Source organism: Lytechinus variegatus, chromosome 12 (assembly GCF_018143015.1).
Source record: "Lytechinus variegatus isolate NC3 chromosome 12, Lvar_3.0, whole genome shotgun sequence".
NCBI classification, from domain to species: domain Eukaryota; kingdom Metazoa; phylum Echinodermata; class Echinoidea; order Temnopleuroida; family Toxopneustidae; genus Lytechinus; species Lytechinus variegatus.
Window position 1 is genome coordinate 12,792,193 of NC_054751.1, and position 19,564 is coordinate 12,811,756.

The window sequence follows — 19,564 nt, forward strand, 5'->3', positions numbered from 1 at the left end:
TTCAGAGAGACTTTGTAGAGACGTTTAATTCCCTAATGAAGGTCATCGTTGCGTTGAAGTTGTTTCGAAACTGTATCATTGGATCACTATACGAGTCACTCATCTTTAAAGGTCAAGTCCACCTCAGAAAAATGTCAATTTGAATCATTAGAGAAAAACAGACAAGCACAATGCTGAAAATTTCATCAATATCGGATGTAAAATAAGAAAGTTATGACATGTCAAATTTTCGCTTATTTTTAACAAAATAGTTATATGAACTAGCCAGTTACATTCAAATGATAGAGTCGATGATGTCACTCACTCACTATTTCTTTTGTTTTTTATTGTTTGAATTATACAATATTTCCATTTTTACGAATTTGATGATTAGGACCTCCTCGTCTGAAGCACAAAATGTTAAAATAATGGAATTCCACGTGTTCAGGGAGGAATGAAACTTCATACACATGACAATGAAGAAAAAATCAAAATATTTCATATTTCACATAATAAAATACAAAAGAAATAGTGAGTGAGTGATGTCATCAGTTCCCCCATGTGCATACCGACCGAGATGTGCATATAAGTGTTTTGTTAAATAAAGCGAAACTTTAAAATGTCATAACTTTCTTACTTTACATCCGAATTTGATGAAATTTTCAGTGTTATGCTTGTTAAATTTTTCCCTTTTTATTCAAATCAAGTTTTTGTTGGGAGGGACTTGTCCTTTAAATACATTTTTTGTGAAGCTGTAACAAATGTATAGTTTGCAAAAAAGGGGAAAGGGTAAAAATATTTGCTAGGTTATCTAACACTTACCTCTGATCATTTTCCTTTTGTTAGTTTTTGCGTTTTGCCTTAACTAGGAAAGGGAATTAAATATTTTCTTCTTTATTCTCTTTAGGGGAGAGAAGGCCACCAGAGAAAGGATTGCTATGATGCCCATCAAGAGTATAGTCACGTGTTTGTTTCTTGCTCTGGTACTGGCTCTATGGATAGGGGGCAGCTTCGCATGTTTTATCTCCAACTGTCCCAAGGGAGGTAAACGATCAAATTCTCGTCCAATTAGACAGGTAAGTCTATTGTCGATAAACCTATTACATGACTTTAAAGTGACGTTTGGGGGTGGAAATAAGCTTTCGAACTTCTATAGCTTAGCGTTGTAAAAATGCTTTGTTGTGTTTTTGGATGCATGGAGAAATAAAATCAATCGATGTGTCCTTCATTGATATCAGTCCAAGCTAATCCATAATAAGGTGTCGTCGTGGTCTAGTGGTTACGACTCTCGTCTTTCAATCGGAGGAGCGTGGGTCGAATCAAAGTCATGGCGTGTGTTCCTTCAGCAAGAAATTTACCCACGTTGTGCTGCACTCAACCCAGGCAAGGTGGATGGTTACTTTGAATGCTAAAGCTGGGGTCATAATAAAAGTGCGCCTCGGAATGATTTTTTTTCTAGATAGATGGCGCTATATAAATGTATTTTTTAATATATCTTACTCAAAGACATTGGATTTCTAGGTTCCATATCATTAAGCTTAACGTTTGATCGAATGGCATTTTTTGTACATTTAATGGTTTGGTTATTTTGTAGGCCTATAACTTATAATTATTAAAGTTCAGCAGTGCCATGCCCCAGGTCAATCGCAAAATTTATGTTACGGAGCCTTTGTCTTCTTTGAGTCAAACCAGGTGTAGTCCTAGAAGGTACAAGATTGTTTTTGATAGTTTGAGTGAAATTCTTTATTTTTTATCTATTTGTTTTTGTCTCTCGTTTCATAGTTCTTAAGCAAAGTGATTCTTTTAAGTGATTTTCAACAACAAAATTACTTACTTGAAATGATGCATATCTGTTATTTGATAAAAGTTAGAAATTTCTTCCAGAGACTATGAAATTATCTCGTACGGATTGTCAGCGCTAAAGTCTAGTTTGTTATAAGAAGTGTGCAGTAAAATTACAACAGATGCAATTATTTTGGAGAACTTTAAGAAGGGATTTCAAGCAATGTACTCAGAAAGGAAATAAATCTAGTCAAAGCACTGAAATAATTATAATCTACCTATAAGCATTGCCTCAAACGCTGTCAAACAGTATCGCGGTAACGTGTTATAACTTACCGGATAGATTTTCTGTCAAGCAAATTAACCCTGGTGTACCAATGTGGTAACGACGTATCACAGTACGGATGAATAAGCGAAAATAATCTCAGGAAAATTATCCATCGGAGCTTAAGGATGTGGATGGGCATTGCACTTGACTCAGGGTTAGCGTGAAACTTGAACAATGCTGATAAGTGAAGGCTATTGCTAGAGAATTAATCATGGTGAGAAGTGATTATGATACTTTATCCTGTCGTGTTATGGTAATTTTTAACACGTTTCTTGATGGAGAAAAACAGGGATCAATAAATTCTGGTAGGAAAAAAATTACAAGGCAAGTACCGTGCTTTTTTACATTCCACAAAATGCTGCTGATATCTAAATTTGGATATCAAGAGTGTACAAGGTGTGTGTTTCTAATACTGCAGATTATTTACCTCCACAATATTTCATTACAAAGGGTTGTCTAAATGAAACGTTGGCTGTTAGCATGACTCTTGGAAGCGAAGATCAAGCCCCCCCCCCCCTCCTCCAAAAAATATGTCTTCGGTTGCTTCGTGTATTATTTTCCATAGGCAGCACCCCAGGTATTCTGGAAGATGTGTAAAAATTGAAAAAATATAGCAAAAAATGACCTCTACTTTGTAGTGAAACCCTTTTTTTGGCTTCTCGAATTTCTGGGGATTAATTTGACCTCCCATATCCCCATATTTCTCCCAGTGAAAACCCCTTTGTGTCATTTTTTTCAATTTTTCTGGGCCAATTTGATTTCCATTTTGTAATGAAAGCTTTTTTTTTCAAATTTACATCAGCACCCCTATTAAAAAAAATATTTTAAAAAATATCGCTCCCATTGCCCTTGTCGTTACACGTCTTAATTTGAGTAGTTGTATATGGATAAGATCAGATGGGGAAAACGAAACAAAATGTGAATGATTTCAAGGAATAGATATTTTTCAACGAATTATGCTGTCATCAATACATCTGAATCCTGCGGTGTGAACAAATACTAGTAGTCAGTGGCGTACCGTGGGTCACGGCGTTGGGGGGGCACCAGAAAAAATTTTGAGCCACTTAGTGAGCGCTAAGTTGCCAGGTACACTGACCTATAGAGACATTTTAAGGACAGTGCCATTAAATTGATTAAATAATGCGAGCGCGAAGCGCGAGCTTAAAATTTTAGATATTCAGACCTAAAAGGGACATTATAATAAAAGTTTTGTAATCATGATACGTACCTGTCTCACTAAACAATGCGAGCGCGAAGCGCGAGCTAAAATTTTCGCATATATTGACCTCAAACAGGGAGATTTTAAGGACTATATCTTTAATAGGAATCCATTAAGAGTATACAAATCTCACTATAGTCATATATTGGGAGTGCCAAGCTCTTGCTGATTTTGTTAGAATTGCATCTAAATGCATTGAGCACTTGTAGTAATTGTAATCATCATTATACGCATCTCACTAAATAATCAAATATTGCGAGCGCGAAGCGCGAGCTAAAAATTTAAGAAATTCAAATACGAAGAGGGGCATTCTAAGGCTTGTTTTTTGTAGGAATTTACAAAGAACATACGTATTTCACTAACCAAAATGATGCGAGCGCGAGCCTGAAATTCTTTTATATTCAGATCAGAAAAAGGGACATTTTAAGGACTGATCCTAGAAATTCATGGAGAGCAGACATACATGTATATCACCAATCCACTAATGCGAACATGAAAATCTTTTAAATTCAGATCAGAAAAGGGAACATTTTAAGGACTGATTCTAGGAATTCATGGAGAGCAGACATATTTTACCAATCTACTAATCGAACGTGAAAATCTTTTATATTCAGATCAGAAAAAGGGACATTGTAAGGACTGATTCTAGGAATTCATGGAGAGCAGACATACATGTATATCACCAATTCACTGATGCGAACGTGAAAATCTTTTAAATTCAGATCAGAAAAGGGAACATTTTAAGGACTGATTCTAGGAATTCATGGAGAGCAGACATATATCACCAATCTAGTAATCGAACGTGAAAATCTTTTATATTCAGATCAGAAAAAGGGACATTTTAAGGACTGATTCTAGGAATTCATGGAGAGCAGACATATATCACCAATCCACTAATGCGAACGTAAACACGGACAGGAAATGTTTTATGTTAAGACCTTAAAATGGGGGAATCACTTTAAGTAGTCATGAAAAAGAAGCATAGTATTAAACATAAAACAATATCTCGAAATGCAAGGAAATATTTTTGGTGTATGTCGACTTGATAACGGGAGGTTTTAGTATATTAGGATTACATATCTCGTTAAACAGACAATGCGAGCACCAGGAACAATGAAGACGTAGGCCCTGAGTGAATTACGTTTCATAAAGTAATGAAAAAAATATTTCTTTTGTAATATAACATAACATAATTATAATTTAATATAACATCATATAATGAACAATAATTTCTTCTTCCCCAGTACGTTTCTCTTCCTTTCTTCCTCTTTTTCTCCTTTTCCCCGTTTTTTTTTTTTTGGTCAGCCGATTGGGGTGGGGCACGTGCCCCCCATGCCCCACCGTAGTTACGCCACTGCTAGTAGTTGTTGATTCTCATCGCTCATATTTCATTTATAGACAGCTTTTCGGAGATGATTTTTCATCATGTTTATCGTTATCGTTGGATTGCGAGCATGGAATCTTAGGTAATAGGATTATAGTAGAATGTCCAATTGAAAATTGGAGACAGAAGGTAAAGTTCATTCCCACACACCATGCGTGACTACACCACGTTTTCGAGGATGTCATACGTCGTCGTCCATTTCTGTATAAGTCTGCCCCAATCTTGGATTTACATTCGCACTCTCGGATGGATTGATTAGATGATAATCATGGTATAATAATGACATCCTACTGACCAGTGATTCACCCGTACATAGTCCATTACATCCAGCATATCCTCCAATCCCCATTGATTGAACTATTCACGATTTTTTTATCATTCATGAATGGTAGAGTGGGAAGGTAGTGAAAGAGGAAAATTATAAATGTAATTTTCCACCCATCCCCTATTCTCTGTTACTCCATGACTATATTTCTCCATTATAATAAGGGCAACATGCCATATCCTCCCCTTTCCGACAGATCAAAGCTTCAATTTGAAGTCAATTCAATTTTCTCTCTGAGACCATGTAATTGGTTGGGCAAAAGTCGGAAAGCCTATGGCATTTGTAGCATTCATCACAGATGGTAAGAAATGTCGTAATTGACTCGGAATAATGCACTGACAAAGCTCTGGACTGGGAAAAAGCCAGTGAAATGTACCAGCTAGCTACGGGGAAAGTGCATGAAGGTTGAACAATGATCTACCAAACCCGAGTTGCGACTCTTTGCTTTACGCTGCAAACGGAACAACAACTTTATATTCCCATATTACGTGGTGCATATAATCATCAATATAACGATGGAAACTTCAACAATTAACTTCGTTTTCTTTTTCATTTTAAGGTTGCTAATTATTTCCAATGATAGATTGCTTCTTCCATCGAAATGTTGACGAGTATTTGATGGTTCATCTTGAGTACTCATTATCACCGGAAGATTCCTTTGAACAAATTGCGATCATACGTCATATATTTCCCCGAGATTTTCTTTTGTACGATACCATTAAGCGGAAATCTACCTGGATATTGATCTGTTCAGACGATACAATGATGTGCTCATTGATACACATGATAGGTTAAGATAAAGACGGGACCCATTACAACATCAGTACATTAACAATTATTCTTTATATTTCTTACGCATAGAATGCATAGAAATTAATCATGTCGGGATTAGAATAATACAATCCAAGAAATTTGCATTTCATTTCATCCTCACATCCTCGGGTCCTGATAAACATAAGGCAATTTTCCATCCCAGAAATGATAACTATAGCTTGGTGAAAGGAATGAAAGATTTGTAATATAAATCACGGATTACTTTATAATTCTGCCCATTATTTTTTTAAACCCTATGCCTTTTTTGTCATGGGTCCTCTTTGAAGAGTAATGATATTTTCACAAACGCAGAAAAGGGATCGACTTTAATTTATATGGTAATAAATTTGCACCGGTGCAAAGGTTTTGTTTGGACAGAAAGCGAAAGGATTCTGAGGATATTGGATTTATCTTCCAAGCTCACAGTAACCCTAGAAATCTTGTCTTTAGTATTATGATATACATGTACAACAAAGATAAATCGATGGAATGATACGTAGCTCTTAGAATAATGAATACTGAAGAATTACAAAAGAACGTGAGTAAAGGAAGATAATAGTTAAATCAGAAAATAAAATAAATAAGAAGTCGATTTTGCTTTGTTTTGTACATTAGGAATGTGGTCCTTCATTATGTTCATGCGACAACTATTCCACAACTGAGCTTGGAGTATGCTTTTAAAAGATCATGGTTAAAATCTTGAACAATCTAATAGGGAAAAAAGCCAAACTCATGGGTTGACGCTATATTAAGAAGTAAGCAATAATAACCCTCCCACCTCCTACAGAAAAGAAGGTTATTATGATTTATTTTTTTATCAGTAGGGAAAATTATATTCAGGTGATACGATGGTCCAGAACTTGTTTAATGACTGAGATAGGTATTAAATTCATCTCTCAAAGACGACTATGAAATTTGTTGATAACCCATTTTCTTTCATGTGACGAAATTCTGCGACTGCGAGACGTAAATTTGATGGGTGTGTTACCCCAAATCCCGGTATTTTTCATATTTTCGTTATTTGCATGACATTCTAACCCCTTGAGCTACAGAATTGTTTTCGACCCGACGTTCTGAGTACAGATGATTACTCACGAATGATTCATGTGATACAGCCATTAGCTACTGGCAGGATAAATTTGACACATTCCCTCTGGGCGATGCACGTGCAGTACATCCCTTCCACTTTGCCACCAACCCTGGTTGCCAGTTGTGTAATTGCAGGGAACGAAACGCCAGCGTGCTCTATCATGCGGCTTACGAGCGAGTCCGGTATCTTTATCAATGGTGTGTAAAGAGAGAGCGAGATTGGTAATGGGTCGGTGACATTGAAGCAGCTGTGACTAGCCGGATGATGACAGGGGTTAACCAGTCATCCTCTACACCGGGTTCATACGATCTCTATAATCGATCACACCTAGCGGCTATTTACGAGGCTAACGAGAGGTTTAACGCGTGGTGTTGACTACACCACAGTCACATTACTACCACGTTAATCACACACGCAGTATAGAGGGTGTTGACCGGCTAATTGAAGTCTTTGAATTACCCTGCAGCGGGAATCACAATGATCCCTTCAGATTCTTCGTGCATCCGAAGAAATACTTTCCTTAAATAGATAAGAAATTCGCAATTCAACGTAATCCAGAACAATGCATTTCATGGTTTTCTGAGACAAATTTCAAAACAACAGCTCATCAAGTTGAGCTGCTTGAATTTATTGATTTCATGTCTTACGAAAAAAAAATGTTTAAATAGAGATTTATCCAAACTAAACCAAGAATAAACTAGAAGTCCACATCAGGAACTTGATGAACTTGCATCAATATGGTATTCAATCAAAACAAAAAAACACGATGGAAACTTTCTCTTTTTTTAGGAGACGTTGCTCTTCTTTAATATCTACTAAAGATTATCTGAATAAATGAATCGGGTACGCCGCAATGGCGATGAGTTGTTAAGTTTGATGAACAGGTATAAAATCTTGTGGTCATCAAATTGAAGAGGTTAGAAAACTATTTATTTCCAACCTGAGAGGTTTGTGCTTGTCCGTAATCTGACTTGAGAGGAAATGGCCTGTATGAGGAGGATATGATTTTAATAGATGTCAATCTCTTGGTTGCGGTTCATGCAATAGGATATTCTCTCAAACGAGACAGCCGTTGATGATGCGACAAAAGACACAGGACACAATATTAAATGTCTCCCAGAGGGATAGGGCAACGTTTGTTGAATTAAACGAAAACATGTAGACGGAATTTCGAGTGATATACACAATGACGTCAAGCCTTTTAATAGTCTTATCAAGTTCAAATATATGAATACAGTTTTCGTTTCTGGAGGCAGTAAACATGATGAGTGTTGGGCCAACATTCTACGTTCTATCAGGCCCTCATTGCCAAGCACTTGTAGTATTGGCAGTATATTAGCCAAGAGGACAAAAGATAATTGAATTCTGCTTTTTTTAAGGACCATAGTTGGTAACCTCAGGCGAAAATGGCTTTATTACAATCCATATGGTTTTGAGAGTATTCGTTTGCAAAATGTTTTTTGAATACTGAATTTCTAACTGAATATAACATTGATGAACGTCTTGATGGATGAATTTTATCTTCATTTTTTCGAATCATACGTACGTGTGGCATTTTCATGCAGTTTGTTTGTAAAGAAAACTACTGGGGATTTCTGACGAATACAGACTCTTTAACGGTCCAATTTGGTAAAGACTGTCAATAAGACCCGATGACCACCGAAAAAGTTGGAAATAAGATCCTGAACCCTCCACTTTTCAGAAAAATCAATCATCTCAAATCATCCCGAAGCTCTTCCACCCCCTACCAAACCATCCGAGACTTCCCAAATATGCCAGTGAGGACTGAATCCAATTTCGGAGTTGTTCGGTTTGGTCATTCTACAATTTCTATATTATCAATTTGGATTTACTTGGCATTCCCAAAACGTGCCTTTTTTAATTTTCTGTATACTTACATTGCAATTATGTCACTTCTAGCATATTACTTTGTTGTGTCGTACATTTTTTATACTGATATACCCGAAGACATCTGTCTTGCTCTTTACAAGTTGAATTGACAACTAAAGTACATCTTATTAAGACATCCATGTTCAACATTGCCATTAAAACATTTTGTATCTGTCTTGGTTTTAAATGGTAGGTAAACTTAATTAGACTTTCATATACCTCAAAGAGAAGCAGATTACAGGACGTGTTACCTTTGAGTAAAAACTGCCTGTCCTACATTATGCTTTCTTTGATATCAGATTGCTAGGATTTGAATTGCCCTGAATTTCAATCATCACCCTGCTTTTGCCACCCTAAGATCTGGAGACGTGATAAGACCGTGATCAGAGAAAGTCCGCATTATTTAATGGATGCCCTTTTCTGAAATCACTTTTGAAGACATTTCAGAAATTCATTCGATTTCTTGTCCTGGTACTTTTGAGGTAGACTCTAAGTAGGTCACATGCATAATATAGAGAAAAATGAATCCAATCGGTAAGTCTTATATTGACCTATTCCAATCAATTTGGGAGTAAGACCGCCACCTAATATGACGTACTTAAAATCTTATCAAGCAATATAATTACCAAGTAATTATATTTTTGTGAAATAATTTTGTAAACGGTAAGATACTGTTCTAAATGATTGAGGATTTTTGTAACGACGTTATGTCAAATTGTATAGCTTATTTTGATACCTGATGCAAACATTCACCATAAGGTGAAGAATCAACGTCCTTGTCCTATAATACTATCTATTATCATACTCATTACGATTTAATGAACTAAATGACCACTATTTATCATTTCCGTTAGCGTTTGCATGAACATTTACGTTATTATAATATTGTTAGCATCGCAGAGCCATCCAAAGCCAAACAAACTTTTGTATCTATCTAGATTTGCAAACACTTGTATGTTTACTTTAAAATAGACCTATTAGGACCTATTACATTGGTGAGAATGCAATGGAGACCATCTAGCATGACTTAGAGGTCTAGTCTCTGAATTAAGCAATTAAATATACTCCTTACCTATTGCGCCCAATACGTTGAAATAGGTAAGTACACTAAAGCCTCCCCAATGGGAAAGGGTTTGGTATTAGGGCGTGAAGCAATGCATTCATCGGTCTATATAATCTTTCCGTGCCTTCCTCCGTCATTCCCCCAGTGGGCAGTCAAATTTCAATTATGCCATTGAACTTTGTTCTCAAACGCCATTTAAACTATTATCTTGCTTTTTCGGAAAGAGAAAAGTTTGGCAATATACAATTACCATCCCGTGGAGGATGGGACAGTGCTTTAGAAGGGGATGGTTCATCCTGGAGTGTAATGGTCTTCTTGATTGTTGGAGAGTACTCCATGCCATCTTGACCGCATACTGCGAATACAACAGCAGATGTCTAAGCCACTGGGGTTCTGCTGGTCGATTTGTTCAGCCAGCGAAGGATTCTGTCTAATTCTTCAGCTAAGTTTAATTCTATACGATAATCTCCCTGCATTTACCCCATTGATATTTTCTCATTTTCATTTTTTACTTCAATTTCGTACTTTCCAGATACAGAGATAACTCTCAATTAAGAGTATGTCCTTTTATATGTTTAATGCAGCATGCAAGACAATTTGAATTAATTTTGACGCTGTAATAAACATTAGTGTGTAACACAGCACAGACGAGATAACTTTCGACGACTTTTGATAGGAATATAAAGGTTAATGACACACATTTATGATGATAATGATGATTAATGAAGATCTGTCCTCGGAGGTCGGTTATGGACAATAGCTTATTGTATTAAATAATTCAGAGCGTCACATTTCATTCCCGTAGTCCTCTGTAGCTGGTATAGTCAACCAAGTTGAGGTTGGTCCCAACATGGACCTACTCTTTCCAATATGGGGATTACGAAACAAAGGATTATTACAATGAAGTAATCAAACGCACCCATTTGTCCAAATTCACAAACAGACGGCACTGCCAGTTCATCGCCAGTACTCGCTTCAATCGCTGGCTCTTTCACCAGTCATGATTGCTCAACGTTCAGCATCGTGTGAATAATAAAGAAATCGTTTCCCCAAACACAAATGAGCAAAGTAATGCTTTGCTTATATTTTGGTTACCGCCTTAATACCTCCCTTGACATATCCAGTCATTAGTAGCGTGAAACGTAGCTATAAAACAGATCAATTGAACTAAATCTGACAATTAACATGCACGTGTTATGCTCAGTGGAGTCAACGTTAATTATCAACGTGTGGAAATGACGTATCGCTCCAAGACAGTGTTACGCATCGTAGAGTCCATCTCGGCGTTGAAAATTCATTTTGCCGTTGCAGCATTACGATTCTAGCTCTGGGGTGAAAACATTCCAACTCATGGCTTACAGCAACAACTCAAAATAGGGTTGCCCCTCGATGTTGATTCAGTGTTGTCTTTAACATTCTGATAAAACAAAACGTAGCCCGTGCGTCTTCGTCCCGAGGCCCAGGCGATCGCTTCATTATTGCTTTATTTTGATAGACGTTTTCCTTCCCGCCCTTCCCTACGCCGAGCATTTCCACGACACGTTCACGGCATTTCTTTTGACAACTATGACTTTTTCACTGACCATTGACAAACAGCTGAAACATCCGGATCTGCTTTTTTTTCTTCTTTAATTGGAGCTGAGGCTAGAATTAATTACTATCAAACTCGTCCCATTTTCAGACCCGTGTATGGCTTCTTTTTTTGAGAAAATATATCCTCAGAATTACTTTGTCCCCTGGAGACTGTAGTATGAGGAGGATTGTAGAAGCTTTAAGGGTGCAATTTTTCTATATTCTGTACCAATTTAGGATGATTAGTTGTTACCTATTAGGATTTGGTGCACCATTGAAGGTACAATGTTCACTCTCCATGGTGCAAATTGGCATTTTTAGGTGCAAAAAAGGTCTTTTGAATTATTTTCAAAATAGATAAAAGATTTAACCCACATGGTGCTTCCAATGATGCTTTTAGTTGTGTAAACTTTAAACTTTATTCTTAATACGCACATTACCGTTAAATGTGATACCCTAATTTCTGTTGCCCTTGCTTCAGATAATCGAATGGGGATTTTAAGTGAAATTGATTACATTCTGTGTAATCCCTAATTTGAAACTTAGATCTGAGTGGGAAAGGATATGGCAATAATAAAAATTCGATTAAAAAATTTCGAGTATTTGTGAGATTGCTTAAATCAGTAGCGTAATGAGCAGAAAGTTTCGAGGGGACAAACTTGGCATAGCGGGAAAAAAAATTGCGAGCGACCGAGCAGAAATTTTGTCCCTTTTTATAGTCCAAAGTTCGAATTTGTGATAGATATTGTGATACTATGGACATGATGGAGGGAACTATATCACATTTCAACCCTTTTCTTTCCTTTTCTCCCTTTCAATTTCCTCGGTCGTGAAACTTTTGGGGGGCCATGGCCACAAGCCCCCCCCCCCCCACACACACACACCCATCCGCACGCCAGTCAGTGTGCGTTATATAAACCATTGTAATATGTGGGGTTTCCAGGAGCTTTTTTCTTCATTGAAAAAAAGGATGATAGTGCATGCATATACGTGATAGGGTGGGACGATAAGACAGAAATAGGGAAAATCATTATTAAAATATGTAATCTGACGGAATAACATAGGTCAAATAGTTTCTTCATCATTTTTAAGATAAAAGAAACACACACGAAAAAAACATCGTCAACTCTTCAAATTTTATAACCCAATTCTACAAACCTCGTACATTTGAAATAAAATTTTCATTGTTGTGTCAAGTAATGCAGTTAGGACTTCTTCCTATCGCGAATGTAGGTCTGGAATAACTGATTAAACCATGGAGCTCCTGACGTTATACTTGATTGACATCTCACAGTGATATCCGGACATCGCGGTTATCCCGAATATGAAATACAATGTACACTGGCGACCAAAGAATAGGGATTATCATATTGATCGAACCCATTTAATTCTGATCCTTCTTCACGCTTTGATCATTCCTCTTCAACTTCGTATTCCTGACCGGGATTTCAAGGGTTTTATTGCACCAAATACATATCATCATTGGGGTACATGGATTATCCCAGACGGGGAGGACAGACCCCCATTAGGGACAGACATATCAGCAGGAAACGATCAGTTAGGTTTAATAATCGTTGGCCTCGTGCTTCCAATATGAAATGCTGCTCATTGAAATTAATATAGCGCTGTTCTCCGGTAATATTACGACCATCATCTTCTCATTGGTTAATGTAGATGAAATTCTCTTCTTTCACATTTTCACAATCAGGAATAGGCCTATATGAATATATTTCGCTATTATTATAGCCATCAAATACTCTAGAATGTTTCAATTTCATAAATTAGGTCATTTGGCTCAATTAGAAGAAATATCCTAATGAACTAAACACTAATATATGAATAACGTTGACATTCATCGGTGCGGACTATTGCTTAAAGCCTGTGTATAGCTTTGGTAAAGGGTCAATAATGTGATTGATAATTTAATATCATCTAATATGACAGTCTTACTGAAGCGTAGAGACCGTTAGATATTTTTCCAACTGCACTTCTCTGAGAAAATTTCAAATATTCAAATCTTGGACAGAGTTATCAATAGACAGAGTGGCGACACGCGCACTGAAAACATGATACGCGCGGTCAAAGGTCAGCCATGGGGGGCTGATTAGTTCCCTCTGCGCACATGCAATTATTTGGCAATCATCACTATTTTTATTCCCGTTTTTATTATTCCTGATTAATTGATTTTCGGCAAACTAGCCCAGGGGGCCGTTTCATAAAGCTGTTCGTAAGTTAAGAGCGACTTTAAGAACGACTGGTGAACCTTTCTTATGTGCTAAATAATCACCAATGAACATTAATGGTGAATATATTTTACCATGAGAAAGGTTCACCAGTCGTTCTTAAAATCGCTCTTAACTTACGAACAGCTTTATGAAACACCCACCAGGTCCGGAAGAAATAATAATCGAGTCTAAAAGTAATTTCTCCTCTTTGGTTTAAAGCTTGATGATGAACCCCCTTTAACATTTTGGTTTGTCTGGCAATATTTATTAAAGCTCAATTCCGTTTTTTTTTCTTAATTTTAATTTGAAGAATTATACAAGTTTGATTCACTTAATTTATAAATAAAAAATGGAAATATAGAAAAAAATAGGCAACAATATGGGAATACCAAAAATTAACAAGGTGATGCCGAAGACATAATGGAGTGGAAAACTTGAGGGAGGGGGGCAGGGCAGTTTTCTACTTCTGAAACACTACACTGAAATTTGTAATCACAACGCCGGTATCGTACGGGGATAATAAACAAGAAGCAAAATATAAGTGATCACACAAAATATATAGGAAAAGCATATATTTTGACGATATATGTTTTTTATTTAAAGTTAGAATTTAATATAGTCCCCTGAAAATGTGGGCTATATAATTATTTGCGCTGATTTAGGGCTCGGGCCCATACAGGTGGCAACTCCTAGCTACAATATTTTCACTGACTGTCAATCAATTAGAAATAGGAGCATTGTACTCATATCGAATTTCATGTCTTAAAATGAACTCGAATCATTTCAACAGTTTGAATATTAGAATTTAATCAAGATGTCAAAGGCTTTGTAATTGGATCGGCCGGCAAACTTGTCCTTTTTTATGTCACGAAAAGGGGAGTCTTAGTGATGAATTATTTCTTAATTTATTGTTGTTTTCTTTAGTATTATCATTATTATGACTATCATCATTGTCACTATTAATAATTATCATTGAAATCATTAATTTTTATTATGATCATCATTGCCATCGTTATAATTACTATTATTAGGGCGGCGAACATCATACTTTCTTTCTCTTTTCTTTTTTAACTAAAAAATTGAGCCGGTTTTTGCCACCCCCCCCCCTCCTGGCGATGCCCTTGATAAGCACTATCATCTTTTTGATAGGGGCAAACGATCTAAGCGTTATATACACTTTTTATCAAACGAAAAATAGGGGGTATAATGAAAGTGCCAATACATATACAATCGTACAAATTCCCTTCGATTTTCTCTTCTTTGTTTGAACTATTAAAAAAAATGTAGAGGGTGATCGCCTTTCAACCCGTTGGGCCTGATCATCATTATCATAATATCTTGTACATATCTAAAGAAATGTGATTTATAGTTGTTTCCATCTTAATTTTCATCAGCCGCAATGTCATTATTCTAAGTGAAATGATGTAGGCTTATTTTGAAATGATCATCTATTTAAATGCTGATTATTTTCCTCTTATTTTTGGAACTTTTCGATCTTCTTAGTAAAAACACTTTCACTTAATTTTAAATTTGCGGATTGACAATAATTGTCACATTAAAAAAATATTTACCTCCATTCCCTCTCATTGGTTTAATCTGACAATTCTCCTGGCAAAATGGTGGAAATTGTCAATAATCTTTTAGTTGTAAATTTACATGTTTATCAGTACTACCCCTCCCTTTATCACTCTCTTTGCCTCTCTCATCTCTGGGTTCTCTCTCTCTCTCCCTCTCTCTTTCATTCTCCGATGTATACCTTCCTTTCTCTTGTGCAGTGTAATAAAAAAGAAGAAAAACAGAGTCTAAACTTTTATAAAGACGCTTGTAATGCATGTTTAAGATGGAGAGCCTATAGCTATAGCAAGATCAAGGACAAATATTTAAAATGAGGGAGAAAACAACCAGACTGCTTAACCCATAGAGGCGGATCTCATTGGCGGAGCAAAAAAAGGGGGGGAGAAGAAAACAAAAGGAAAAGGGAAAAGAGAGGAAGGAGGGAGGCGAGTGAATAAAATAATAAAATAATGTGAGGGGAAGAGTTGGAAAATACCCCAAAAAGTATCTTTCATATCACAATATATTGCATGTTTGATGTCTGTGATACATATCTTGTTCATTATGCTGATACGGAGCTTAGAATATCAAGTTTCTAAAATTAATATAATACAAAACATATTTCAGCTCGGACATCGAGCTATCATTATTTTCTTTGATTTAAACATTGATTTCTGGGAAATCAATGAAAAATTGAAGTCATCTCTTTGATACTTACTCCAAAAATGTATTTAAAACAACAAGAGTTTAAATCATACTGTATAGGTTAATTGATTTACATAAAATTGCATAATTGGTCGAAAAAACTTTACAAACGATTTAATTCAACGTTTTTTTTTATTACAACCCTTGATGAATTTTTAATAAAATATTAACTCATGCATCCTATTCATAATTACAAAAGTGCTTTAAATGTCAAGTTTTCAAGCCTTGACATCAACAAATTACGTAATCTCATTGGGCTTAATACTTAATAAATAAAACGATAAAATTTTCGAGAATTCTTGATAATTCAATGATTTTTTTCTAATTTCATTTGGCGTTTAGGAAGAGGAATAGAAAGATGACCATTTTCATATGATGACATAATGTCCTTAGAATGTCCCAGTCCTAGGTTAAAAAATTCAAGAAATATCAGCTCTCGCTTCACTTTCGCATCATCTGTTACATGCATTCCATATCCACTTTACATTTTTCAGATCAGAATATCAAAATATTTAATGTAGGAAGATACCGAATTACCCATCTTCATGGTTTACAAAACATGAATAGTGTCCCGTTTGTAGGTCTACATGAAAGTCTCAATTTTTTTTCCCGCTCGCATTGTTTAATTATTCTCTTCATGACTACAAAATTAGAATTTCCTTTTTTAGGTCGGAATGTCAAAAATTTTCAGCACGCGCTTCTCGCTTGCATTACTTGATTGATCTCATATGTATCGTCGTCATGGCTAACTGCAAACAATCCTTAACAGGTCCCTTTTCGATCAGGCCAGAACGAATATTAAAAAAATACTATTTATTCATGAATTATTTAGCTACATTCGCATTTTGTTCAGGATCACAAATTACCCAAAAAATGTTCATTTTTCAGGAAAATCTACATGAAATTTTTGAAAATTTTAGATCGAGCTTCGTGCTCGCAATAGTTTAAATAGGGCCTTTATATATTCATGTTGTTTTGTAAGAAAGAAGTGACTGTTAGGTCTAACCCTTCAAAGGAACAAACGAAAATAAACTTTGAGCAGTCGATTGGGGAAAATGTTGGTGAAAAAATTCTGCCCAACCCCCTTCCCCCTCTTGGCAAAAGCTGGATCCTCTCCTGATCACCTGATACTTTTTTAAAAGAGAAAACAATAATAAGATATCATAAGTGATTTCCATGTGAGAAATATATTTCTCTATGCACGATAAGATGGATTCAAACAATACTTTGCTTTTAATCTTGCGTTATGTCACTCAATCCTTCACATCCAATAAAGCTCATAAAAACTTTTAAATTGCGCATGCCTATCCTATATATACATCGAGAATGACAATAAGAATGAAATAAATCTCAATCGGAAAATCATATCTTGGTAAAAAGAATAATGGTGAACATTTTTTTTTAATTTTCCCATTACATTATCACATGCATTAGATTAAAAATAAACAGGCTGTTGAATCAATTTTAATTAAACTAGATTTTTTAATAATGAATTTCAAATTTGAATAAGACACTTCTTCTTCTTGTTGTTCTTCCTCTTCTTTTATCGGAGATCAGCATCAAAATGCAGTATGTTGTAATCCATCCATCCATCAAGTACATTGCATTTGAAGGGGAAATTACATAATCAATTCATTGAGGACAGGAAAGAGATACGTTTCATATGAATTTTATATAAAAATAGCATAAATGCATTTTGATATAAGATAAAAAAAGATGGGTATACATGGTTAAAACATTAAAATGGTTAAAACATTATCAGCTGAGATGTTTATTAGATTATGACTTACCAGAAACCACCTTTGAAATGAGTAAACTCTGTTCAGCTAGTTGTTTCCAAAGATGCTTAAAACTTGTAGTCACTGAGGTCATTACCTTAATTGCATGATCTTTGAAAACACATGCAATTATGATAACAAAATTAGTGATCAAGTACAGTTACCAGCAGATAATCCATAATGAAGATATGAGGTGCTAAAATGTGGCTACACATTAGACCTGTGCCATTTCCATCATCAATCCATGCAAGCATTGTTGTCAGTCATATTAAGGTCAAAGCACATGTTAACACATTTTGAATACTACACTGACATACACTTAGGAGTGAATAAAATTACAGTACTGTCAGGAGGCCCTGAACTTGTAGCTAGATGAACCAAACACAGTTGGGTTACATACAGCAATAAATATGCAGTCCCTGATAAATATATTTGTACATGTAGATCTAGCACCATCACTGCTATTGAGGACATAGACCAAAGCACTTTGTGTCATCATTCCTTCTGTTTGTATTAACTAGAATCTAGATTGATTCACCTGCTGTCTTGAGAGGTAGATCTAAGCTCTTTTATTGGATTTTAGCCTCTAAATATCGATTAGTTAGAATCAATCTTGGCCTAGACTAGGTCTACATCTACTGTAGATATTCACCAACATTAGACCCTAGTCCAGATCGAGTAAATAGACTTGAGTACTGTCTGCAGTTCAGTTGTTAGATTACAATTTTAATCTAGCAACTGCACTGCTTGCAGTGCTCAAGTCTTATTACTAACCTGAGTACTTAGGCCTAACGTTAGATCTATGTTTTCTATAAAAAAAATCTAATTCTAAAATTGTTAACACATTTGCCTTATAGTATTAACAAAAACAGAGTCTACAGTATAATATAGGGATACTTTCCTCTCTGATGAGATATTTCCATCTATAGATTTAAGATTAAGACTAGCAACTTAGAACTAGACCTAGGCTAGACTAAAGTCTAAAGTTAAAAAGTGCCTCCACCCATGGCATTGGTGGCGCCATCCCTGCAATTAACCGCCTACGGCCTATAGGGTGGGCTAAGGTTTCCGCCGCCGAAAGTTCCGGCGGCGCAGCTCCTTATCTTTGGCTAGGGTCTTATGAAGGGTAGTCCCATATGCTAAATTTTATGAACTGTTTTTGGTAGAAATTAAATGGATTTCCCCCCAAATAACATTAAATAAGTTGTTAAAAGATCATTCAACCTTGACAGTCATAGTAAAACACTATTTTCAACACGTTGAGGTAATTTGTGCAAAACATGATTACACAAAACTTGAAAAAATGCAGTTTTTCTCTCTTACCAAACACTTTTTTCGACATTATTTTAGAAGCCGATTTATGCAAAATAACACCAGATGTATCTACAAAAAGGCAACTTTATATGTTAAAATACTCACATTGGCGTCTAGAAAATATATCCGCGAGTGGAAAGTGTCGAGGTATTTAATCACTAAATTTGAGAAAACGTGTAGTTTATTGATATTTCCGGGGGTATGCACCCAGCAGAAGATCACAAGCGCAGAAAATATGCCAGAGGGAACTAATTGGGGCTCCATGAAATATCGGACCAATCAGAGCACACTTCCGGTTTCGCCACTCTGTCTATTGATAACTCTGATCTTGGATATATAGCGCCCTCTCTCGGCGATGCTTGTTTTAAATTAAAAAGAATGGGCATTCAAGCACTTATCTTATAAATTTAGTGATTAGATATCCAATAGTTACAGACAAAGAACATATCTTGGAAATTTCAGCCCATTCTATGATTTGGAATAGGATTTAATTGAAAGACAAAAACACACAGATATTTAATTTGATCGGGTGACCCGATCAAG

General features: G+C 35.9%; 1 protein-coding gene across 1 annotated transcript in view; it reads left to right on the top strand.

The window, feature by feature from the left end:
- Nucleotides 1-892: 892 nt before the first annotated feature.
- LOC121425527 (oxytocin-neurophysin 1-like) overlaps nucleotides 893-19,564 on the top strand; it is a 32,980-nt gene continuing 14,308 nt past the window's right edge. Inside the window, exon 1 of the mRNA XM_041621602.1 lies at nucleotides 893-1,055. Coding sequence (XP_041477536.1) covers nucleotides 918-1,055 — 138 coding nt within the window. The 5' untranslated portion in view covers nucleotides 893-917. The remainder of the gene's footprint in view (nucleotides 1,056-19,564) is intronic.